Raw genomic sequence first — 25674 nt, forward strand, 5'->3', positions numbered from 1 at the left:
AATATCTATCGATATAAAGAAATTATCGTTCAACACAGGATCAGATATCGAAAAATTGTTGTGAACCTAGTCTTAGTACTAATCTGATTGTTACTTCGAGTACGGTTAAAATACAATTTCAATTTGAGCTGCTATTTCAATTAAAATATTTAAATGTAATTTATCGAAAAAGAGATCAATCGTTCAATTGAAATAGGTTAAGTTGTTAGAAATCAGACTTAAGGTCAGTCGCGCTTAAACGTTGGCAATACTGTTGCCGATAATACTCGGATTCACTTTCATTGACTTAGTGACGTCGGTTCGTGGGAGGTGAACCTTCGTGCGAAGTTCATGATTTAATACGGTTTTCGAAACTGCTACGTCTCAAGGATCTCGCGGAACCATGGCTGACAACGAACAGAAAGCGATGCAATTGTTAATGGAGGCCGAGAAGAAGCTGTCTTCCAAGAGCTTCTTCGGTTCGCTGTTTGGGTACGTTTCGGCTACATCGATTTACTTGAACTCGTCCGCCACTCGATTCTCTGATCTCGACTCGCATTATTTATTTACCTGGACGTGTGAACAGAATCAATTGCAATATTGTGCAAGTTTTTGCACGAAGTTTATTCCCTTACAGTATGTTTCTTCTGATCGTTCGACGTATAGTCCGTTTTTGCGCATTTACATGCCTTGTATCTCTATACGTAGCTGTTACACCAATAGTGTAGTACGTCGCTAAATTACGATATGTCACAAGGAACGTGTAAAGCACGCAACTCTCGAGGTCATTATTTCAATCTGATTTATTTCTTTTCTCCTTTGTTTAATTTTTGCTTTATCTTTCAGTAAATATCAATGTTTGTCATTCGATGACTCAATTGTTATTAGTAATTCTCTTTCATATTTGGTTGAGTTGCAAATAAATTTCATTGATTTTTCTGATGCTTTCGATTCTCAGAGGTTCGTCAAAGGTCGAAGAAGCTGTAGAATGTTACCAACGTGCTGCAAACATGTTCAAAATGGCAAAGAATTGGAGCTCGGCAGGAAGTGCGTTCTACGAGGCTGCAGAGTTACATGCCAAGGCAGGCAGTCGTCATGATGCAGCTACCAACTACGTAGATGCTGCTAATTGTTTTAAGAAAACTGTTATAAATGGTACCAATGATTATAACTTCTGACATTTGCTATGTATTCGATGCCAAGAATGAAATATGCATTGTGCTCATTGTGTATTGATTTCGTATGTTTGTAGAGGCAATTAGTTGTTTGTTGAAAGCAATTGAAATTTATACCGATATGGGCCGGTTCACAATGGCGGCCAAACATCATCAAAGTATAGCCGAGATGTATGAAAGCGAGGCTGTTGATCTTGAGAGGGCAGTACACCATTACGAGCAAGCCGCTGACTATTTTCGCGGAGAGGAGAGCAATTCATCTGCCAACAAATGTCTTCTGAAGGTTGCGCAGTACGCTGCTCAGCTTGAAAATTATGAAAAGGCTATTCAAATTTACGAACAGGCAAGTTACATTTCTAGCAGTAATTGGAATTATAATCTGTAAAGAAATGACTGTAAAGTTTCATTCTGTTCTATTGCACAGGTTGCTTCTGCATCTTTAGAAAGTTCTCTGTTGAAATATAGCGCGAAGGAGTACTTCTTCCGAGCGGCGCTCTGCCATTTGTGTGTCGATGTGTTGAACGCGCAACACGCGATCGAACGTTACCAGGAACAGTATCCTGCATTCCAGGATTCTAGAGAGTACAAATTAATAAAGGTATGAGATATTTTCTGTCATTCAGACTCTATTACCCGAGTAACACGAACTTTGACACGAACATTTAAAGAAGTAAAGTAAGTATATGGAAGACAATTTTTATTTCAGACATTAATAGAACACCTCGAGGAACAACACCTCGAAGGTTTTACAGAAGCGGTAAAGGAATATGATTCAATTTCACGATTGGATCAGTGGTATACGACAGTATTATTACGTATTAAAAAGCAAGTTAACGATAATCCAGATCTACGCTGATCGGTTGTTCCTACTTTGTGCTATTTCCTGTCGATGATATTATTAATCCAATTCTATATGTATTCTTTTTTAAATCATACCCTGCTTTCAGTGGAACTTGTAAAGTAGTTTCGTTTTTATATCCAAATATATTTTTCATAACATCTCCTTGCTCTCTTGGCAACTATTACATGTTCATCACTTAAGTTATCACATTAGCCATCATAGAATATTGTCATGAAAAGCGATATAAAGGAGAAGGAGAAATATTCTATGGATATTAGTAATTCATTTACTGATGCCGATATACAAGGCAATATGATTAAATATATAAGCAAAAAATAGTATTGAAACTTTGTTGGCATTCTTATACTTAAAAATACATAAATAGCTTGCCAAAAAGCTGCAGCTTGTGCAAATTCGTTTCGCCGCATGCGATTGCGATAAATTATTCAGATGAAAAACAAATGAGTTTCCATGAGTTGATTTGTTTCAGTAGAACAGTGTGGTGCAGTTTTACGTATATAATACTTTTAAAAGCTTGTTGACATTTATTACTAGTAACTTGAAGTAATTATTAACAATAACAAATAAGATTCTGTAGCCACAGAAGAAAAAGCTAAAGCTTGTGTTTGACCTGGAATTGTTATAACGATAGATTGTCAGTTGTTATCTTTACACTGCCAGAGTATCAGAATAATGAATATGGTATACACATTATCTTCTTTCTGGAACTGACATATATTTTGTGTTAATTTCCTCTTTTTAAATCTTGATTTTTGCAAGATTTTATTTAACCTTTAATCTGAAACTTTCAGTACATGTATATAGTGCTGTTGCTATATTTTACTAATATTTTGTAAAAAGGATGGAACATATATAATTCATAATGACGGGAAATGATCGTGATATGCATTTAAGTGTATATATCATCTGTTTTTTTTTCTTTTCTTTTTTTCTTTTCTTTATTAAGATTAATATCTGTTTATATTCTCTTACTGTTGGGAAATGATTAATTATCAATGTATATTTGTACTTAGTGGTAGATAGTGCGTACTAGTGATAAAGAAAAAGAAGCGATAATAATCGTAAAAAAAATTTAATTTATTTCAGTGTTAATTTTCGTTGTTATTTAACGAAATGTACATCGCAAACTTACGCATTTTATTTGAAACAAGTTGCATTGTTTGAATATATTTACCAAATATGAATATTCAATTATTAAGTAGAAAGGATAGAAAGTAACAACTTTTTCCATGCACGGAAAGTAACGAAGCGTGTACTAGATAAGCATTATGAGAGAAAAAAAGAAACGCAATCTCTTGATGCATGTAATTAACGCTGTGTTATTTTTTTTCGAATTTTATAAAAAAAAGAAAGTTTGTTGAAGGTAAAAAGAAGCTCGCAGGAACGTATAGCAAAAACTAGCGTTTAAAACGTACTCCTCTACTTATTCTTTATACACATTTATCTATATATATATATATACACACACACACATATACATACATATATACATTAGTTTAATAATCATAATTATATCTAATTGATAGATAATGAATAATTTATTCATCGATATTACGATATCAGTGTTTGTTTTTCTACTGCGATTTCGTGTAATCGTTAATTGTACAATTAGAAGACTATTGTTTTTCCAAAATCGTAGAGAGTTAATTAATATCGCTCGCTACCATGTTCTAATTTAATTATATTATTAGACTGCGTACGTCAAATGCTTGGAAATAAATGCAACTGAAGTTGATCAAGGGACTATCGTCAAGCATGTTCGAAAAAAAAAATAAAATAAAATAAAACGAGCATTATGTACGGAGCGATGTGAAAAAAAGTGTGTTTATGCGTTTTTCGTCATATTTTGTTTGCGAAATATCACTGAAAGTTTATTACGTATTACTGTAGTTAATTTGCATAAGTCGTACAGTGGGAAGAAGTTAGCGGATACTCTGGATATGCATAGCCTTCCTTAAAAAAAAAAGAAAAAAAAAACGAAAATATGAAAATTTCGTTTCTATTGTGCATGTAACATTTTATTTATCTGTACACACACGTATATTCGTATTGTATATTTTTGGTTTCTGTATCGACCATTAAAATGGAACGCTACGATAATCGAAACTCTTTTAATCGTAACTTGGCTTATGTTATTGCGTTACGCAAACCAATGAACATTGTCCAAGACAAGAATTAACAGCACCACGTGAATTAGAATTTCTTAGTGGCAATATTAACATGCTTAAGAAGCTATAAACCCCGTAACAAATAATAAGAACGATATCATACCCTGCAGAAAAAAAAAAAAAGAAGAGAAAAGTACTTAATATTAAACACCATTTTATAAAACGTCTTAGATGATATTCGGTAAAAACGATCAAGGATTATACGCAGATTATACCGGAATGTGGGATATGTTAGTGAGATAGACAATATATAATAGCGCTCTACTTCATTCAGAAGATTCCACAAAATTATTCGTTCGAAGCATGCGTAGGTTTCTTTTTATATATATATATATATGTATATGAAAGGTTTCCGAGATGCGCAGAATACCGAAATCCGATGGACAGAGTTGTAGTTTCTCCTTATATTGTACTACGTATAAATTAATCGCATACCACGATAGATTTACTTTGTAAATAAAAAATAATTGGATACAAATCCGTATTTGATGTCTGTATAAAATGTCTGTAAGTTAAAATAAAAAAAAAAAAACTAAAAAAAAGGAAACAAAGGAACTGAAAGTATCAAAGATCTTTTTTCAAAGGCAAAATTTAACAATGAGGATACGAGTTTTAGAGAGACCACGCGGTGACTCATTCGGTGACTCATTCGGTGACTCATTCGGTCAATATGTCCTGCAAAAGTTTAAGTTGATTTGAAACATTACCAATAAAGATTAACAATAGTCAAATTCCATTACAATGCTAATTTCGACGTGTTTTCTTTTTTTTTTTTTTTTAATGAAGCACGTGATATATTTAAATATTTCAAAAAGCAATTGTAATACCCGCGAAAATGTTCGGCGCGTAGCGTGATTGGTTCCTACGAAGATTGATATTCTAAAGTATCTACACATTTTTCTCAATATTTTGAACATCAATATCAATTAAGAAAATCAAAGGTTTATTTTAACGACGGACAATGAAACAAAATTCGAAAATTAGAACATCCCTCGAAAATATGTCAAACGTACGTCGGCCAATGGGAAGCAAGCGTCGTAGAAAAGCAGCATTTCGATTGGTGGAACGCGCTTTGACATTTGCGTACACAGACCTCTCCCAGTCAAGAATGCGGTCACTGAACTTGCGGGTCTTAATATTTAAATATCGATTAAAAACAAATTTCAATCTCAAAGCGCGAAACTAAGCAGAGAAACAGCCTGGATCGTGCTTGTTCCGACTTTCAAACGTTCCCTGTCGATCCTAGCTTTTCTCCCACCCCTGTACGGCACGCGATTCTCATTTGAAAGGCAGTACTTCACGTGCGGTTGCTCGAAGATCGTCCGTCCCAACAGATGTGCCACGAGCTACGAGCATTGTTCTCGACCTTCCGGCTCTCGCTCTAAGAGTTTTCCCTATCGATCAGAGCAGGATCTCAGAAAAATCGGTCTGTTTTCTGTTACGAGCAATCACGAGCCCCGGATCGTCGAACTGGCAAGCAATCTCGTTCGCAGATACGTTCGTCTTTGGACAGGTGAGAGTGATCTATTTTCCGTGCGCAGCACTTCTTCGCGTTACATCTCTGTTTTTTTTTTTCGCTCTAGTCCGTCGTTACAAATTCGTCTTGCAAATTTACCTTCGTATTGTTATTCTCTCTCTTTTTTTGTTTTCTTTCCACTCGATCGTGTTTCGAGTCAAACCAGTAACACACAAGTGAACAATTTTTGGCACTTTGAGTCACCTGTTTTATAGGTTGGGTGTACGTCGAAGAGAAAGTACACAGTAGTAACACAGTTTTGTTAAAGAGAAAGGATCGAGGATGTACTATGCCGATATTAATTTTTGCGTTTCCGTCATCGTCGAATACCTTGCGCGTTTCAACTAAGGATGCGATGGAATGTTTAGTTTTGTGGAATTTAAGTCCTGTCTCAGTAATCGAGCCAGTAATGATTGTGCTGGTGTAAACTTTTGTGTAATTTTTATGCAAACACGTAGCAATGTGCTTATTTATAGTGGTGTATAACCGATCGTAATTATTTCAGAATGGCTCGTGGACAACAGAAGATCCAGTCACAGGCCAAGGCGGCTGAAAAGGCTGCGAAAGTGAAAAAGCAGCAGGGACACAGTGCCAATGAACAGAAAAAGGCTGCGCAGAAGGCTTTAGTACACGTGTGCATAGTTTGTAAGGTTAGTATAATGCACCAAGTTTGCACGGTTTTGAATACCAGCGTCGTTACAGTAAAATGTAAACCATACTATGAACAGCATATTGAAACAAAAAAATGACACTATTGTGTTCGCAGGCACAGATGCCAGATCCAAAGACGTACAAGCAGCACTTTGAAAACAAACATCCCAAGAACGATTTGCCGGAAGACCTGAAGAATATATGAGAGTGAGATATGTAAGATATGTAATGCGGGTTGGGATGGAGCAAGAGCAACAAAAGAAGATCATTGCAAAAACGACAAAGTGATATAGTTCGACGTTCAACTAATCATTAAATAGTCTCGTATAAGAAAAGTAAATTAAAAACCTTGTTAGTGTTTAAAATGAACTATTGCACAGTTAACGATTGAATTTTTTGTGCACAGCCAGGGATCGTACTATTATTACACTTCGCAAAACTTGAAAATTTTTCAGTTTTCTCGTCACGGGATAATCGGTAATCGTTCGTCTGACCGCCTGGTTTGTTAAGTAACGGCTGAAACATGTACATTACTCAGAAATAAAGTTGATCAATTTACCAGAAATGAATACGAATGTTCATGCGTGTTTCACTTGTTGCAGGCATCAGTATAAAATGATATTCGTTGTGCGTTAGTTTTTTTTTTCTTTTAACTTAGGAAAGAAAAAGAAAAGAAATGTATCGAGATGTTTCTTGTGTTCAGAATTGAGGAATTAAATTCAGAATTGAGATATTAGGGAAGAATTTTATCTGCGTGGAACGAAAACTGCCATTTTACAGTGTTTCTGCCAGTTAGTCTGTCGATAAGAGTTGTAGTATGTTGTAACTTTGTAACGCATGAATTTTTCTATGAGTTTTTTCGTACATTCGAGGAGTCTGATTTTGAAAGAATTGTGTTTTAGGTCGATAACAGTAAGATGTAATTTACTTGATGGATGCTAAGTTCTCTGATACGACTAAATTCTAGCATTTAGTACTTAAAATTCTTTGTTCTTTCATACTGAGAATAATTGATTCGACTCTTCTTCTAAAAATTTGTTTTGTAAAACGTTTCCGTCTTACACTGTATATTTGCTATCTGCGCACTTGAGGGAAACATGGCAAAGCACTGCACAATCATCTAGTGTGTAATAAAGAATCTGTTATTCTCGAAATATATATATTGCAAATATATATATTGTATTATACCTTAAAAATATGCTTTAAAAGATTCTCACTGAAATCGCTAATGAAAATCGCACGTTCGTTGTTCGGTGACGAGGTTTCATGGGAACTTCTAGCTTCTAACTAGTTTAATATAGAAATAAGTATATATGTGAATTATGTAATTTGTTCTGACAAAACAATTATAGAATTTTACACCACAGATTATTATTTTGTTTGAAACAGTCTATGATTATCCTCACCATGTAGAAAAGGATTCACATTTCAAATTATTGCTCTAGTTGAAAAGATAAGTACAAACGAGTAGTATGATTATTCTTATAATGATGCAATAATACCATTGTTTGTCGATACCGAGGTTTATTCGTCTCCGCGACGAAGAAAAAGAACTGCGTTAAATATATCACGCGACAATTACATTGGAAAGAAAATTGTACTTTCTTTTTTACGAGCACTTTATCGAATCATGCTGTGTCACGCGAATGTTTATCAACGATTTCAAGCAGGATTCAAGCGGGATGAAAGTTACATCATTCAAGCTCGGGGGCACAGGATCTTATATATTGTACGGATTGTGTGATCGTCGCTCAGTGTCATTTTGTACACTGTGAAACAGCATCGTCGGTGCTAACTTACAACTCAGTTTTTACTTATCGCACGTACGTAGATCGTTAATTAATTTTCTACACTCGAACATCATTTTTGGCGATCGCGACGTTTCCCCCATTAACTTCACCGTCGTCACCTAGAGGGCAACAAATTGCAACTTACTTATCCAAAAGGTAGAGCGTATTTTATTTTTATAGATTCATAAACGATGGGTTGCATGTTGTTTCTTTGTTGCGTCATAACGGACAAACGTTTCATAAAATGTTTCGCAATACAGTGATCGTGAAATGTAATTATTGAAAATAAGATGTAATGGAAGATATATATATATATATATATTTATGTATAATAGAATAAGAAGAAAATATAAAGGAAGATGTATATAGAAATGTACAATGAAATTGCAAGATTTTCGTTTTTCTAATAAAGAAAGGACAAATTGTAGCAAGTTCAATAATTGAAGATTGTGCATCAAAGTTGCGGCAATCTCTTGATAATTTCGTAATAATTTTCGTAATAACATATCATCAATCTAATAGTAAACAGCGACTAGTTGAATTCTAGATAAAGGAACAAAAATAGATAAATACAAAAATTGATCAATTAATTAAAAAAATAGATAATTTAATTAATTGTACGTATGCACGTTACATTTGACAAATTTCTCACGCGAAAAAATATCCGTTTTCTTTTTTCTTACGCAATGAAACATCCCCGTTGCGTAAGAAAAAGAAGATATTTTTCTGAATAAAAAATTTGTGATATTTTTGTAACGTGCGTACGCGCAATTAATTAAACTATTTATGTTTCTTATTTATTTATTTTTTCAACTTATCATGGTACAATAAAATGCCAAGGAAATTAGTGACTCAGATTGTAATCGCCTTGAACATTTTTCAAGCTTGCCATAATATGAAGATAATTGTCTAAAATTATTATTATTGAAAATTATTATTATTATTATCGTATTTAACCGACTAGAGAGATTACAAATATTCGTGCAAATTGATATGTTTCAAATAGTGTAACTTTATTCTGAATATTATTCAAACGTCATTTTAATATATAATATTTTCATGTGTGTCACGTGTATTGTTACACAAAAATGAAATCTAATAATTGTTACACGTATAAAAAGCCTCTTTTCTGTAAAAGACAAAGAAATACACACGCCTGTCCTCAAATAAATCGCGTATCTATCAATACAAAACGGTTGTTCGATATGTTCCACAACTGGGAGTCATCGACAACCTGATGATTCGTTAATCATTAAAGCCTATCAATCATTGGTTTTTTTCTTCTTTCACTCGCGAGAAAAAAAGTGGTCACAGAGACAAACTGAATCGCCACGAAATGAAACAAAATGAAATGAAACGAAATTCTACAATACAAAGTGAAAACATTTTTCAGCGTGAACAACGTTCGATCGAAGAAGAGATGGATTCGATATTTCGCACGAGATCGCTAGGGACAGCGGCCGAGGGTGTTCGCGACCAGTACGCCGACGGGAGAGCCGCCAAGGTGTGGGAGGTGTTCATAGGCGACAAGAAGCAGAGAACTCAGAATTACCGCGACTTTCTGGTCGGCATGCTGAGAGACACTGGGTGCAAACGAATTCTGGACGTAGCTTGCGGGACTGGCGTGGACTCAGTGATGCTCCTCGAGGAGGGTTTCGAGGTTGTCAGCGTGGACGCCTCGGACAAAATGTTGAAATATGCCCTGAAGGCTCGATGGGAGCGTAGAAAGGAAAAGGCGTTCGACAACTGGGGTAAATAGCGTTTTCTAAACAAATACACATCCTTAGGTTGGTACAATTGATACGGAACAATGAGCATCGTTACATCTCCAATGTTAACTAAAATGTTAATAAATCCGAGAGAAACTTAACCCAGTATGTATACTGTGGATGAAAGATACTTCGTTTCTTAGAATGATACGAAAATAGCAAACTGAAGATAACTGAAATGAAGATTGGATTCTTGAGGATATTATTGGGTTTAATAATTTCTATGAATTTATTTTATTAATAGCGAATGATAGTCAAATGTTCTTCTTAATATCGTGTGGAATATCTTCTTTTTCAGAAGACTGTGAAGTTCGTCGGTTTAGCAATTTAGCAAAAGAAAATTAGGAAACTTGCAGTCTCTAGATCTTCGCGAGATCTGCAAACCGAGCGATAGGCGATTATCAGATTTATATCCAGATTGAAATTACGTCACAAAGTTTGTGTAACGCAACACTCTGTCGTTCCTCGGAGATGCAGAGAAACACTGAAATTGTGAAACTATCTAGCTGATAAACCAGTTAATTCCCCACTTTTTTTCCCCCTCGTTACTGTTCGCGTTAACTGTAAACTGTAAACTATAAATCGCTTATTGCTTATCGCAGCGAAAACAGAAGATCATTGCCTTATCGTGCAGGTCAATTCTTTCAGATCATTCGCTGTGTTTTCTCTTTTTCTCTCTCTTTTTCATTTTCCTGCTGAAAGTTATTATCGTGTTATTTTTTACATTATTGTTTACAAATGACGAGTCAGAGAATTTAAGAGTCATGCCGACATTGAAACTGTTAATTGTGATATAATAATACTTCCTAATAATATGTTGCAATTATTCAATTTATTTCAAAATATATGCATATGTATTTACTTTCAACCTATTAATGGGATTGTATCTTGTAATTCAAAAAAGTGAATAAGATCAATTTCAGTGAAGGGAATCTGAATTTTTGCTAATACATGATCAATACGATGATAGAAATGAGATGGTTTTAAAGAGAACGGGGAGGGGGAATTTATATTATAGATAAAGAGATTAGAAAAATTAAATTGACAAGTTATATATTATGTAAAAACGTTTGTTTTCCTGATGTTGTTGATTAAGTTTCCATTTTGTGATGTTTTCTAGTAATCGAAGAGGCGAATTGGTTGACTTTACCAAGGGACATTCGTCATTTATTGGGAGATGGTTTTGACGCAGTGATTTGCTTGGGAAACAGCTTTGCTCATATGCCTGACACGTTTGGAGATCAAAGGGAGCAAAGGTGAAATAGATACACTTTATATTTATACTTAACACATAAATGTTTTATATCATATATTTTATATTTATATTTATATATAAAATATATTTTATAAATAAATGTACTTTCATATTAACACGTTGACTGCCAAGTTGGTCACCTGCGACAGGAGTGCTTCAAACGTTTCAAATAAGTAATAATAAAATAAAACTAATATAACTATAAAAAATTTTGAACATCATAGCCAACTAGATGATACTATGAAATAAAAAGTTCCTAATTTCTAATTTATAGTATTTTTCATAATACTATTTAATTAAAGTAATTAAAAATAAAGCAATTAATTACTTAATTAAATTAAATAGTATTTAATTGTTTTATTTACTGTTTAATTAAAGATTTTAATTGATGTACTACATACTACATTTTTATTATTTTATCATTACACGCTTAAAATAATGAAAATCCTCTTGGTTTCCCTTTGAGATCATCATATGAGCATGGCAGTCAACGCGTTACACATATTGATATATGGCGAGGAATTTCTATTTAATTTCGTTGTGGAATGCCAGGCAAGCGTTGCGGAATTTCGAACGCTGTGTGAAACCAGGTGGCCTGCTGCTGATTGATCACAGGAATTACGACGACATAATTGAAACTGGAAATATCCCGTCAAAATGCATATACTACAACGTACGTATATTCCAGTAACTGTTGAGCAAGCAACTTACACTACGTATACCACAGATAAATTTTTGATTAAATACAAAATTCTCTGTCTCTATAAATACCATATGAGCATTCAAAATTATTTATTATTATTATTATATTATTATTTATCAGTTGATGGAACTTTCCAGATTTTTAATCGCCAGATTTCGAATTTCGAACGCGTTTGCACTCCCCATTGAAGTTAATTCGGTTTGAAACAATTTTTAGAGTCAACGCATGACGGACATCAAGGCGTCGGTGCTGTTCGTTTCCGGGAAACCGGCTATCGTCACGTTGGATTATATGATAATGATGGACGAGGGGGAGGACGAGAACGAAGAGCAAATGCAGATCAACGAATTCCGGTTGTCCTATTACCCGCACCGATTGAACGTGTTCACCGACATGTTGGGCGAGGCGTTCCATTACAGGGCCAAGAACACCATCTACGGCGACTTCAAACCCCTGGATGGAACGGACACTCCTGGCTTCTACATCCACGTGATAGAGAAACCAGCGTAACCAGGATTTCGAAGCGAGCTGCGACTGTTTGCGCGGGGATTCACGCCTTCGTTTCCTCCATTTTATTTCGTGCAACGTGGAGGAATCTCATGCAAGAAGTCTCAACGTGGAGAATCCTCGAGATGCCATTTGATCAGCTCTGACCATCCTAGGAACTTCTGTGTTCTGCATCTTTTTTATTACTTTCCCTCGCGTTGTGAGAAACTCTTCTTACATCTTCTCTTTTTTATATATATGTATATATATATATATACACACATAAAGAAAATATATATTCTTTATATATAAATATGTATATTAATATAATATTATATATATTATGTATATATAATATATAAAAATAATACAGGATGGGCCAAAAGACACTTCCTACTAAAAGAAGAGCACAAATCTGCGAACGCTTTGACCGTTAACGTTTGAAAAAAATAATTTTTTAAAACATAATGAAAAAATGTTTGAACTAAAATTTAATTTCATAATTAATAAAATTAGTTTTCTCTTGTATTGCCATGTTTTATTGAAAAAAAAAAAAAAAAAAAAAAAATGGGAATAAACCTTTGGCCCACCCTGCATATATTATACACATATAGGGATGTATGTTAAAAAATGTTAACTCGAAATTGGCACTGAGAAAGAGGAATAATTAAAGAGTAGCGGAGGGGAAAAAAATTGTGACTGATTCGAGGGGAATGGAATTCGCAAAAATAGAACAGCGCAGCCCAGTCAAGTTTTAATCCTTTTTTTATTATAAGTTCGAAAGCAGCTTTCTTTTGAGTATTCTAGCCAGGCTTCGTTCGATGCTACAATTTGATCATCTCGACGATACGATTTTTTTCGATCTTTTATTTTACGTCTTTTTTTGTCTTTTGTTTTTTTTTCTTTTTGTCTGTCGTTAAATATCTTCGTCTCTCGGTGGTTTTTTTTTTTTNTTTTTTTTTTTTTTTTTTTTTTTTTTTTTTTTTTTTTTTTTTTTTTTTTTTTTTTTTTTTTTTTTTTTTTTTTTTTTTTGAGCGGTCGTTGACGCCGATCTGTCACGGACTCCTTCGATCGATTCTCATTCCTTCTTTCTCTAATCCGTTCGGATGCTTCGCAAAATAAGATCGGGAAGACTAGCGAACGTAAGATTTCGCGGGAGGATTCGAAGTTTCGGTTAGTCTTCACGGTAGTCTGGCGCTTGCTAGCTCTACGATGTACTCGCCGCTCGAAACGAAACTGTCCATCCGGGTTTCGAAGCAGACCGAAAATTTTCCCCCCGTTATCGATACTTCGATTCAATCGTCGGTGGCGCCACATTCGAATGTCGTTCGAACCTAACCTCAAAAGATCGTACCATTTTCCTGAACTACTAGCGTTTCATTTCAAATGTCGTCCCTCGTCGCTGTACAATCCTTAACACCTCGCCATAATTACCCTCTACAGAGGGGGAGGAGGGGAGAGGGGGAGAGGAATGGGGCGAAAACCCATGAGGATAACCTTGTAACCTATACAATTTTTTTATAGTACCCTTTTGGACAATCTCGAGTAAGAATCGCTCGGTCGCCGATTTAAACGATTGAATATTTACAGAATTCTTCGGTAACCGGAGCCGAATTCTTCGAGAGAGGATTCCAAGGTCATCCCTTGGCTCAAACACAATCAAACTCGAAGAACGACCACGATCCTCTGAGAACGCGCAACGGGGATGTACTCTCCCCCTCGAAGGGGATACTCTTTTTTTCTTTTCTCGCTCGATCATTTCACCGTCGATCGTCGACGATCGCTCGAAAATGAAAACAACAACAAGAACATGAACGCGGCGAGAAGGGTGTTCGCATATAGGGCCATTCTCGTTCGTCGCGTTTTCGATTTTCGATCTCTCTTGGGCTCTCTCGCGTCAAACGATCGCACGATCTTTTTTTTTTTTTTTTTTTTTTTTTTTTTTTCTTTCTTTCCGCGAGAGTAGGCGAACAGCTCGGGGGATGATCTCGTCGATTATCAACCGCCACGGGGATCGATCGTCGTTCGCGAATTTACGGATCTCGCTTTATTTTCATTTGATTTCCCGTCCTGTCGATAGAAAAAGTGGAAAAATCGAAGATTCGGAGAAGCTTCTCGATCGCCTCTTGCACTTTGTTTACGTTCGCGTTGTTCGTTTACGTTTCCCTCGCGAGGCAACGGCGTCTCGAGTTACAAATGAAAACAAGCCGAGTACGGGAGAGGTTATGTTCGTTGAAACGCTATTTTCTATCGGTGAGAAGCCATTGATCTGAAATTGTCCTTCGAAAGAGTCACGTGTGAAGTCGGGTAAAGTTGAGCGACGGTCGCGAGGAGGCGATCGATCCCTCGTGACGGTTCGATCATCGGAGAGCAGTTTTCCGGAAATGTGACAAGGACAGAATTTACAAGGCCGAGGACTTGATTACAGTGCAACGAATTGCCCATATAGAAAAATGGACGAAGTGTTTAGTTATAGCAAAAATTTGTTCTTACCCCCCCCCCTTTTTTTTTCTTTTTGTTCTAATAGTAATCATAATAATGATTATAATAATAATATATATATATTTTTTTTCTTTATTTCTTTGTTATTCCGCCGGATAGCTACTATATATAGACTCTCTTGATCATCTTCACAAAAAAATTCGGTACGATCACGGCTTCTTCGATCGTCGTGGCGATCACAGTCGTTGTCGCGTAACTTTTGCTTTTTCTTCTTTTCTTTTTAACAAGAAAGAAAAACGTCCTTTAGTCTTTCATACTTCTCCAAGAAAAAAAAAAAAAAAAATTACGAGATTAAATTCAAGCAAAATCCTTGACATAGGCACAGGCACAGATTTGATCACGAAACGTAACGAAGCGGAAATCTGACGAAGAACTGAAAACTTGAAGCTTCACTTGTTCGTAAACCTGTCGTTGACGGAATGAAAGTCAACGACGACGACGACGACGATGTCGACAACGACGACCCGTGTCGCGACGTTCTCCGCTCGAGTACGGCGATAATCCGTTATTGCAAAGTAGCTGATATATATAAAAAATCGTAATATCACATGTTTATCATATCCTCTTTCGTCGCGTTGCCCTTCTTTCTCACGGCACTACTCGACAACGACTCGTCTTGTCGGTATGTATCTTCGACGCGGACACCAATCGCGCTCCTTCATCTCTGCCATCTTCGATTCTCTTCGAGAAATCGATCGAGACGACGCTCCGTGCACGTACACACACCGTTCTATGGAAAGAAAAGAAGAAAAAAAAAAAAAGACGATGAAGGTTCGTCGTTGCAACTGCCACAAAAGCGGATCGATCCGCGTTGGCAAAACGTTCAAAAAGACCGCCAATTTCCAATATGGCGGATCAGTAAGCCGAACGTGCCATCCACCTCGATTATTTGCCGCCTCGTTATCGGCTTCGTTCGGGCTTCATCGCGTTGAAAATTGGCTCGCTGCGAACTGGTTGCTGGAACGTTTCGATTTTGTCGAGTATCGCATGGCTGGCAAGTCCGAGTGGCATACAAATCGAAGGTTTTATGAAAAACCAACATGGCGCCGGATTTACCGAGAAGGTGAAACGTGTCGTCAGTCTTCGATAATTTCGATGCAACGGTTAACAGAACAACGGTTTCGACGGTGTCGACTTACTGATCGCCAATGTTGTATACTGTTAAATTCGACGGGGATGAGGATACGTGCGCGAGAAGAGAAGCTCTCGGACAGCGAACAGAGCGAGTCGACTCTCTCTCCATTCCAAAATCGCTGGTATCATCGGTGGAACGAAACATGTTTCTAACGTGTCGATTCGAAATTGAAATTGAAATTGGCTTTAACTGAACCAAGCAAATACACAAATACATTTCTATTTTCAGAATTTCTGTAAGATCGAAAGGAAGAACTTTGAAAATTAACCCCTTGCCTTCACAGACACTAGTGGGCATTTCTACAGCATACCACGTATATATAATATGTAACGACGCGTATATATAATATAATTAAACTTTTTACGAACATAATCTTCGTATAATTTCTTTACTAAATCGAAACTATATTCCTTGCCTGTGATTCACTGCGATGATTGTGATTCGGCGTTGCAACACGAGACAAAGAGTTAACTTTGCTAACCGCGCGATTTGGAATGGCAGGTTGATCGACCGGATATGCAGCGTTGAAATGGAGCAAAGACGTACCGTTCCTCGACAGTAATTCTCAATCGACGCGCGTCACCTGTTAGAAACATTGAAACTTCCGCGTTCGTCTTAAAGTGTACCAGAAACTACAATAGAGCCAGCTATATCGTCACCGCCGCTAAAACCTAATTAACAAAGTCCTCGTAACTGCTTGATAATTCAACATCTTTCTCTTCGTTTTCTCCTCGCCTCTCTCTCATGTGACATCGTTAAGTCACTGTCTGCATTGTACGCTCTTCGTCTTCATTCTTTTATGCAACGCATGAGCACCCACCCACCCACCCACCCACACACACACACATACACACACAAACACACACACTCTCTCTCTCTCTCTCCCATATTCTTCATTTCTATTTAATATTTATAGTATTTACACGCGTGGGTATCCCTGTCAGCGCGTTTGCCCGTGTTCCCTTCGTTTTTTTATTGTTTACTCGCTACGAATCGTCGCGGATCGACGGATTCAGTCGTGTATGCTCGGGTCTCGACGATCTCTCGTGGTTCTCCTCCCACCAACCCACAGAACCGAATTTCGTTCGAATCCGGACGACGTTACGCGAAGTACCGGGGCACTTACTTTTTTTTTTTTTTTACTTTGAGTCAACAGTGCCAAAAAGCGATGCCTGGCTCGATTAATTTACAGAATTTCGATCGTTCTCGACGGTTCGACTCGCCTACACGATCGACAGCAATTGTAAACAAAGAGGATTAAACGCGTTCGTCTACGTCAGCGCGTGTATGCTGCTTGTTTTGGATCGTCGAGATTCCGCCATATGCAATGCAGATATATGAGGGGAATCGCGGCGTGAAAAAATGATATATATAACCTCAAAAGCTTCGAAGTCGTTCGCATTGTCTCGCCTATATACGTACGTATGCATGCATGTATGTATGTATGTATGTATGTTTGCGGCTTAAGCTAACGAAATATATATATATATATATTTATTTATTTATATATATCTATATCAGAGGCTTATTCGATTAATCGCAATTTTCTCTCTACACGTGAGATCAGTACTTTCCATCTTTGATTGTCCTTCAGAATTGTGTTATTTTTCAAGATTCTTTCTCGTGGCGGCAGCAACGTAAATGTAACGTACGTATGTTTCGTGTATGTGTGCATGTGTGTGTGTTCTCTGTCTATATGTATATATACACGAATGAACGCGTCGGTGTATGTGTGTGTGTGACTATTCTCTCGTTGTTTTGAATCGAAGTTTCGCTCGAAATAGAAAGCTGCGCCGGAAGCCGAGAAAGAATTAAATCAGACGAAAAGAAGAGAAAAGAAAAGAATAATCGCGGTGGTATCTTTTCAGGTTGTTTTTTTCTTTTTTTTTTCTCTCGTTGCAAACGCGTTGACACGAATCACGCGCCATTTCACCAGTTTTTTTCTTTTTTCTATGTATACTTTTTATATATATATATATATATATGTGTGTACGTATGTATGTACGAATATATATACACGTTGTCATAGTTACAAGATATATGTATATATATACACCTAATATTGCTGTTTGGCTTCCGTGAATGCCACGTGAACGCGGGATTAGGTCATGTTCTGCGACGTAACAAAGTACATTTACACGTACGGAATCTTTTAGCTTCCGTTTTGGCGTCTTACACCCGCCATTATCGCGAAGTTGCGACCGGAAGAGTCGTAGCACTTCGAATTCGGTCAAAATGCGAGCAATTGTTTCTTTTTGCTTGGTTTCTTTTCCCACCATTTGAATCTCGCGCGCGATTGCTCTGTACAGGAAGTATTCGAGGCGCTGCCTAAATTGACTCTCAATGACTTGTAATTACATGTTTTGATCGTCGCGTCGCGACACGCATCGAGAACCATTATCGAACTGAACGTCTTGAATTTCGTATTCCGTTTCTTTATGTTCTCGGTTTCTTTTTTTTTTTTTGTTACTAAGAGTCGGATGAAAAACCTCGGGCAACGAGGAGAAGTACGTTGTTCGATATAACGTCGTTTAAAAAAATAAAGAGTGACCTTTGTCGGTAGCTTCGATAGGCACCTACGAGAACAGGGTTTCCTGGCGAGTTCCTTCTCGTTGGACAGCTTTGCAACCTCGATTCTTATTATCTTTCCTCAACCGTTCAACTCTGACGACGATGGTTCGCGAGTCGATTTACGAACGAGATCTCCTCGAGGGAATGACGAGAATATTTTCTGAAGGGGAACTTACAAAAACGTGAAACGGAGCACTTTTACCTACACCAGTCAACTACAAATCTATTGAAACTTAACTAGAACTGAAAAACACCGACGACCAAAGCACAAAATTTCCATCCAGAAACGTTAAAATAAGAGAATGGAAAAGCTTTACAATGCAACAAATCACACAAGCTTGTATTTGCACAATTTTCGAAAAATTGTCTAAATTTTTAAAAATACATCATTCCATGTCTAACGTTTCTAACAAGAAATCATAAATTGGCCAATTTCGACCACTTTGGTAGTTCTAGTATTAAAAAATTCCACGAGTTTAATTCTTTTAATTTTTTTTTTTTTCTTTTTGGGAAGATACGAAGAAAAATGAAAAAGAATACCTCGCCAGAAAGAAAAAGTACAATCAGTAGGCCATACAACGAGTAAAATTTAAATGACTGAACTACGTGTTTAAAGAAGATAAAAAACTAACCTCAAATTTGGCAAAATGTGTGTACAGTCATTGAAGCATTCGGTGGAAAGCTCTCGAGCCCCCCCCCCCCCCCCACGATGAATTTTCACACAAATTCACGCACTCGTAATCGATCATTAACACTAGAACTAACAAAGTGGTCAAAATGACCAATTTATAACTTGTTATGGAAATTTCATGTACTCACAACAGTATATTTTTAGATATACTGTTCGAGTAACGTTTAATATTTATATTTTTATATTTAACAAAATATATTAATAGAAGCTTGTGTTCTTTATTGTATTATTAACTTCTTCTTGTACCTTGCACTTCGATCTCTTTGCTACAAATGTACTTTAGTCGTCTATAGATCTAGTGTTTATCACACCTTGTCTTTGGTGTCATTTTTTTCATCTCTGTATTACACGTATTTACGCAAACATACGCACACAGTCCACGTGATACGAACAAACTATTCCACGTTGTCTCTTTTTCAGAGAAGGTAGAAATGAAATAGAGAAAAAAGGGAGAAACAGAAAGATGAACATAACACCATGGTACAGCAATGGCGAAGCAACAATAAACGACTCGACAATGAACGTCTCGATGCTTTCCATCTCGAGTCACGGAGCTCGACTATCCGAAAATTCAAATACAGATATCAGTATAGTATCGTTCTTACTCCTTTGATACCTTTTACGCTTCAACAGTTAGTCGTTGAATCTGAACTGTTTCAAGCAATTGAAGAATCGCGCGTTATTGTTTATTTTACAATTGTGAATGTTTTACAATGTTTATTGTAAGACATTTACAGTTCATTGTTCATTTTACAATTGTGAACGTCTTACAATGTTTATCAACACACTGACTGCCACCTGTTGGTCACCTGTGATAATGAAGATTGTTCCCTTCCATGGGGTAATCAGTAACCAACGAGCTGCTCCAAATATGTTTCGAATAAGTGAAATAAAATGAATATTAAACGTCATAGTCAACCAGACATTATGAAGTAAAATGTAACTTATATAAATATATAATATTCAACAATTAAAGATTTTAATTAAAACATCTATATATAAGTGAAATAAAATGAATATTAAACGTCATAGTCAACCAGACATTACAAAATAAAATGTAACTTATATAAATATGTAAATATAATATTCAACAATTAAAGATTGTAATTAAAACATCTATGTATATTGTACCCTTGCTATTTTGTCTTTCATTCATTACATGCCATGGAGTAATGAAAATTTTCTTGCAGGTGGGCCATGCGTGACAGTCAACGTATCAATAATAACTATTTTCTTTCATTCGTCTAGAATCGATTAAGGGGGTGGTGGAAAACGAACAACGATTCTCTAACTGCTTCTGGAGTATACTGTACACTGGAGTAACTTCGTTCTATACTCTTTCGTCCGCTATACTTCTCGTCCTCTTCTCTATCGTCTTTTTTTGTTCGTTTTCTTTTCTTTTGTTGTTGTTGTTGTTGTAGTTACTTTAAATCTATCGCGCGCAACCACGAGCTTCTAGCTGAAATCTTCTAAAGATGCGTGTAAACCTACGATTACAGTGTATGTGTGTGTCTGTGTGTGTCTGTGTCTGTGTGTGTGTGTGTGTGTTACTTTTTACGTGTCGGAACACGCGAGTATTGCGGATTTTCTTTTAGTTTTTCAATCGCTCGTTTGAACGTTTCGATGTCTCGAAGAAGCCGTCGCAAGCAGTATATAATTCGATATACTTTTTTTTTTTTCCTCTTTTTTTCTTTGGTTTGCTGCTTTGCTTTTTAATCGCGCGTTCGGCCATGCAAAAATATGCCGTATGTTTGTATTTATAATAGCGGGGCCGTTTCGCCGGCACGTCCCCTCTTCTTATACTTTCTCAACCTTTGTTCGTTCATCTCTTTGGCTTCTTTCTTCGTATTAAATTCGATCGACGACCCGCGAAATTCTTAATCTGAAGAATCGGTAGCTTCCTTTCTTTTCTACTTTCGTGTCGCGTTCGTTTTTTTCGTACCGACGAAAACCGCTCGCTGAAGACCAGACGCGAAGCGATTAGCGAAAATGCGACATGTCCGTTGAAACGCGATGAAATAATTTTACAGATAGCTTCACTCTACCGGTACACACTCGGTTTCGTTGAAAAGAGTTCGCTGAAATAGCCTAACCGCCTGTTCCTCGGCAAAAATCGCAAATCCTAATCGCGTAACCTATATTCTCATGTAACGTGTAACATTCTTCTTTCTTCAAGTGTCACGGTAACTTCCAGAATAGCTACTTTCCTCTGTCCACCGCTCGGAATTGGACCGACAGCTCCGATATACATATAAATATATATATATATCATTCCATCCAATCGTACAAAACACAATAATCTCGAATATACACCAGTCCCAACTCAGCTTATATCTTACTAAACCTAACTTCAAAAAAAAAAAAAAAAAAAAAAAAAAAAAGGGTACTCCATTCAGAGTGCTTCAGAGAACTACACGGTTCAGTGTATCAGTGAATCAGAAGATCAGCCTCGAGACGACCGCCCGGAACCTCAAGAACTTTCACAAGTACTCCCTAGGCCTGGGCGGAGGCCTCTTCCTGTCGGACCTGTCGCTTCGATCCGTCGCGGTGGCGCTCGGCTCCCTGTCGTCCGTGCACTCGAGCATCTGCGTAGTCTCTGTCGCCTCCGACGGGCTGATCGGTTGGCTAGCTAACGGCGCCAACGGCGCGGCTCCCTTGTTCCTCGATTTGCTTCTTCTCTTCCTCAGAATCAGCGGGCCAAGTGGCGTGCTGTCGTCCCCCCTGGAGGTGGACGCCTGGGCCAGTCTCTCCAGCAACTCTTTGCTCACTTCCCTCGAGGAAGCCTTGTAGTCACTACTGTCCTTCAGTCTGTCGGACTGCTGCGACTGATGATGGTGATGGTGATGATGATGGTGTTCCTGGGACTTGGAGCTCCTCTCCGTGGCCGTGCCCTGCTCCCTGTAGCCTTCGGTCGTCGACGTGGACGCAGTCGCTATTGAGACCTTCTGCTCGCCGTTCCCACCGGGTGTCTGCGTTGTTTGGGAACCCTGCTGGCTGCCGGAGCCCGGCTGCGGCTGACTGGTCGACTGATTCAGCGAGCAGCCGCCGTTGCCGCCCGTCGGGAAGCTGTTCGTGCCCTTCTGCTGCGGCGGGCTAGCCGCGGGAAGCCTGTTCATCAACGTTTGCAGCATATCCTCGATCTTCGCCAGTCTCTGGTTCACCCGCTGCACTTCCAGCTTCAAGTCCACCTTCACCTCGAGCACCGCCGCCAGTATCTCGCGGTCGTGGCTCGACTGGGTGGTGATCAATCCGTCGTCGTAACTCTCCAGTCGACGTAGCTGCAGCTGCTTCGAATCTGCCACCACCGTTTGCTGTTGCTGCTGCTGCTGCTGCTGCTGTTGCGCGTCCTTCGCGTTCTCAACGTCGCCCGACTCCTCGATGGTGCCTGTCAGCTTGCCAAACTTTGGGAACACTTTGTTGCTGCTGGCGCTGGAGCTGGGCCGGGCGTCTCTCGCGCTCAGGGATCGTTTGAACGTGTCCACTCCGGTTCCCGTCTCGCTCCCGGAGTCTAGGCTGGAGCTTCCTGTTAAAAGTCAATCGATGTATGATGTATTTATATCTGTTACACAAACGTTTGATAATAATCTTCTTCAGGTCAAACTTATTGCAACTATTATATTCGTAGTGTTACTTGTATATGTTTCAAGTATTATATATAGTACAAGTAACAATATTAATATCAATATAATTAAATATATATATATATATTTGTATTATTAGTATTTAATTATTTTATTAGTTGTTAGTATTTATTATATTGGGACTAATATATATGTATATATTACTATTATAATACACACATACACATTTTTAATATAATTATTATTAGTACTATATAGAACTATGCAATTAGTACTAATATATTAACATATAACATATTAATATATATGTATTATGACTAATTATATATATAGTACTAATACAATTATTAGTGTTAGTACTAACATGTATACTAATACAATTAATATTATATATATAAATATTTTATATATTAATAATAAAATATATATATATATATATTACTAATACAATTGTATCATTACTAATATATGGTACTTTTAATAAGGTACTATTACAATTAATATACAATATAATAATATATTATAATAGTATATTATAATAGTAATATGGTACTGATATAAAATTATAGTAGTAATATGGCACTATTACTGATATACAATTATAATAGTAATATGGTACTATTACTGAGATAAAATTACAGTAGTAATATGGCACTATTACTGATATAAAATTACAGTAGTAATATGGCGCTATTACTGATATAAAATTACAGTAGTAATATGGCGCTATTACTGATATAAAATTACAGTAGTAATATGGCACTATTACTGATATAAAATTACAGTAGTAATATGGCCCTATTACTGATATACAATTATAATAGTAATATGATACTATTATTCATATACAATTATAAGTATCAGTATCAATATATATATAAAATCATTAGTATTAACATATATATTTAATTAAATACCAGTAATTAACATTTACTAGTATTTAACTGTATTGTTACTTTTAATCATCCCCAAGTTACCTTCCTCACCGTCATTCCGAACACACAAGAATTCAGAACGAATTTTGAAACTGAGTACTGAAAACAAGAGTGCATATTTGGCAGTTGTACCTAAGAGCCGTCCCCACTTCCCGGCCCGTCCCTTGACGGCAGTGTTCTCCTCCGCGGTGGAGAGTTTCCTGGTGTGCGACGACTCACCCTCCTTCCCCTCCTTCCCGTCCTTCCCGTCGCCCTTCTCCACGTCAGCATTGTGCCTCTCCCTGCGGAACCTGGATAGAAAAACGTAAAAGAGCGAGAACGCCCGTGTTTAGTCGCGTCGACGTGACTCGCTGCCGTCTATTTACATTACTTGGGATTAAGAGGCCAGTTTCACTAGGCGGTCAATTAAATAAAGGGGCGGTGGGTGTTCGGTGGGGTGGGGTGGAGGGAAGTATAATAAGATTACATGGTGTATACAAATCGTGGGCAGGAGGATAATATTGTACATATTTAAATATCTGTTCTTTTTTTTTTTTCCATGTCCAAAAGTTTCACACACGTAGCATGTATCCATATATATACACATAATATATATATATGTTTCTTCACATAATATACATATATATATGTTTCTTTTTTTCTTTTGTTTAGATCAGTTCAGGTTTGTGAAACTTTCTTCTGTTCCTTGATCGTGGCACGATCGATAATCACTTCATTCATTTTCAGATTTCAGGGGGGGGGGGAAGGTTAAGGGGTACGTATTCATGCAAAATATATATAAATTGATATATACACAGGTATTTATATATATTTTACACATGTACTTTTTCTTTTTTTTGGTTAGACGAAGAACAATTGTTCCTTCTTTCTTTCTTTCTTTGCTCTGGTTATTGGTTCTGCATTTTCTTTTTTTTTTTTTTTTTCTGGTGGCAATTGAGTCAAGTTCGTTCTACTGAGGCTAGAGAAAGGGGAGACAGCTCCAGCGGTGTTCACGAGCAACCTACTTTGATGTGCCTACGGGATTCGAAAGAAAATATGTCTCGGTGGTGATAAGATGCCGATAAAACATACGGGATAACCTGGCGACGTCGATGAACCGATTGTGGCCTCGTATCTATCAGAAAAGAAAACAAACAGAAGGGAAAGTAAGTACAGAACAGAATTTTCCCACTTAACATATACACACTTAGAAGGCATACAGAGAGGGAAAGTAAAAGAAATTATAAATAAAAAGAAAAAAAGAAAACACGAAAAGAAACGTCGCACACATTGTAACGAAGGTACAGAAAGCAAACTGTGATTTAGGAAACTGTGTAGGAGGCGAATGTTTGCGTGTATACAATGACCGTGCGATCAATTCAATTATCACGATCGTTCGTTTGATATTCAATCGACTAATGTTTCTCACGCGATGACATTCTGATCGTGATAACTTGATCGTTGATAAGATATATGGTTCAGATTTTCCGCGTTTCTTCGGCCGAGGTGTTTGACCTTTCGCAAATGAAAAAATCGGGAAAATCGTTGTCGCATGTACTTTTCAGGTTGAACTGGCCGACTTAGAAACTCCGTTCTCGAGAATTCAGCAAGTAATTATGCCCCGTATTTTGCCCGTCGGGGCCATCAATGTTTAAATTATCGGTTATGCGCCGCCTAGCACCAATGGGACGCGAGCGGAGAATAACAAAACGGTGTATAAATAGGTAAAGCAGTCCACGGGCACGCGTGTTCCTTCGTCGCCCCGCGGGGGACACCTTCTCCAGCGTATCGGATTTCTTACGAGAAACGGTATAAATACAACGAAAAAAGACCCGCAAGATTCGGTAAGTTTCAACTTTAGAACTTTCTTTACGTAATTTTTTTCTTCCATCGATAATCATTGCTTTGATTACTGATTTTTCAGGA

The 25674-nt window shown here is 37.2% G+C and overlaps 4 protein-coding genes and 1 long non-coding RNA gene across 9 annotated transcripts in view; 3 read left to right on the top strand and 2 right to left on the bottom strand.

The window, feature by feature from the left end:
- The first annotated feature begins 247 nt into the window (after positions 1 to 247).
- On the top strand, positions 248 to 4293 carry LOC122535047 (alpha-soluble NSF attachment protein). Of its 2 annotated transcripts, XR_006308064.1 has the most exons (6): positions 248 to 471; positions 938 to 1134; positions 1232 to 1497; positions 1579 to 1752; positions 1861 to 3885; positions 3936 to 4293. XR_006308064.1 is itself a non-coding variant. In XM_043666213.1 (5 exons), exons 1-5 carry the CDS (start codon positions 383 to 385, stop codon positions 2008 to 2010), a joined length of 876 nt encoding a protein of 291 aa, XP_043522148.1. In that variant the 5' UTR covers positions 248 to 382; the 3' UTR covers positions 2011 to 4293. The 2 variants fall into 2 exon arrangements, 1 of the variants encoding a protein (XP_043522148.1); XM_043666213.1 differs by having other exon boundaries at positions 1861 to 4293.
- A 1158-nt stretch (positions 4294 to 5451) lies between these two features.
- Positions 5452 to 7715, top strand: LOC122535049 (zinc finger protein 706-like). The gene is made up of 3 exons (XM_043666215.1): positions 5452 to 5697; positions 6206 to 6350; positions 6467 to 7715. The coding sequence occupies exons 2-3, from the start codon at positions 6207 to 6209 to the stop codon at positions 6554 to 6556; spliced, it is 234 nt and encodes a 77-aa protein (XP_043522150.1). The 5' UTR covers positions 5452 to 5697; position 6206; the 3' UTR covers positions 6557 to 7715.
- Positions 7716 to 7847: 132 nt separating this feature from the next.
- Positions 7848 to 12882, top strand: LOC122535046 (glycine N-methyltransferase). 2 transcript variants are annotated; one of them, XM_043666211.1, is made up of 5 exons: positions 7848 to 8297; positions 9535 to 9892; positions 11031 to 11166; positions 11718 to 11838; positions 12085 to 12882. In XM_043666211.1, the coding sequence occupies exons 2-5, from the start codon at positions 9562 to 9564 to the stop codon at positions 12376 to 12378; spliced, it is 882 nt and encodes a 293-aa protein (XP_043522146.1). In that variant the 5' UTR covers positions 7848 to 8297; positions 9535 to 9561; the 3' UTR covers positions 12379 to 12882. The 2 variants fall into 2 exon arrangements, with proteins under 2 accessions (XP_043522146.1, XP_043522147.1); XM_043666212.1 differs by having other exon boundaries at positions 7848 to 8174.
- A 1423-nt stretch (positions 12883 to 14305) lies between these two features.
- On the bottom strand, positions 14306 to 19594 carry LOC122535050. Of its 3 annotated transcripts, none has more exons than XR_006308066.1 (2): positions 19565 to 19594; positions 14306 to 15586 (listed from the first exon to the last, which is right to left on the bottom strand). It is a non-coding gene; the product is annotated as an uncharacterized LOC122535050 (long non-coding RNA). The 3 variants fall into 3 exon arrangements; XR_006308067.1 differs by lacking the exon at positions 19565 to 19594 and adding an exon at positions 19195 to 19376; XR_006308065.1 differs by lacking the exon at positions 19565 to 19594 and adding an exon at positions 18543 to 19067.
- Positions 19595 to 20842: 1248 nt separating this feature from the next.
- LOC122535067 (potassium voltage-gated channel protein eag-like) overlaps positions 20843 to 25674 on the bottom strand; it is a gene marked incomplete at its 5' end in the record, with an annotated part of 36375 nt that continues 31543 nt past the window's right edge. Inside the window, 2 exons of the mRNA XM_043666254.1 lie at positions 20843 to 22776; positions 23902 to 24059. Coding sequence (XP_043522189.1) covers positions 21734 to 22776; positions 23902 to 24059 — 1201 coding nt within the window. The remainder of the gene's footprint in view (positions 22777 to 23901; positions 24060 to 25674) is intronic.

This window comes from Frieseomelitta varia, unplaced genomic scaffold (assembly GCF_011392965.1).
Source record: "Frieseomelitta varia isolate USP_RPSP 00005682 unplaced genomic scaffold, Fvar_1.2 scaffold_666, whole genome shotgun sequence".
Lineage (NCBI taxonomy): Eukaryota > Metazoa > Arthropoda > Insecta > Hymenoptera > Apidae > Frieseomelitta > Frieseomelitta varia.

Bases quoted from the DNA above. Each gene is read 5' to 3' on its own strand.
- LOC122535047 (XM_043666213.1), top strand. From the start codon at position 383: ATGGCTGACAACGAACAGAAAGCGATGCAATTGTTAATGGAGGCCGAG. The intron at 1,135-1,231 runs GTACCAATGATT...GTATGTTTGTAG, and splicing joins TAAGAAAACTGTTATAAATG to AGGCAATTAGTTGTTTGTTG. The intron at 1,753-1,860 runs GTATGAGATATT...TTTTTATTTCAG, and splicing joins GAGAGTACAAATTAATAAAG to ACATTAATAGAACACCTCGA.
- LOC122535049 (XM_043666215.1), top strand. From the start codon at position 6,207: ATGGCTCGTGGACAACAGAAGATCCAGTCACAGGCCAAGGCGGCTGAA. The intron at 6,351-6,466 runs GTTAGTATAATG...TTGTGTTCGCAG, and splicing joins ACGTGTGCATAGTTTGTAAG to GCACAGATGCCAGATCCAAA.
- LOC122535046 (XM_043666211.1), top strand. From the start codon at position 9,562: ATGGATTCGATATTTCGCACGAGATCGCTAGGGACAGCGGCCGAGGGT. The intron at 11,167-11,717 runs GTGAAATAGATA...GTGGAATGCCAG, and splicing joins GGAGATCAAAGGGAGCAAAG to GCAAGCGTTGCGGAATTTCG. The intron at 11,839-12,084 runs GTACGTATATTC...AACAATTTTTAG, and splicing joins CAAAATGCATATACTACAAC to AGTCAACGCATGACGGACAT.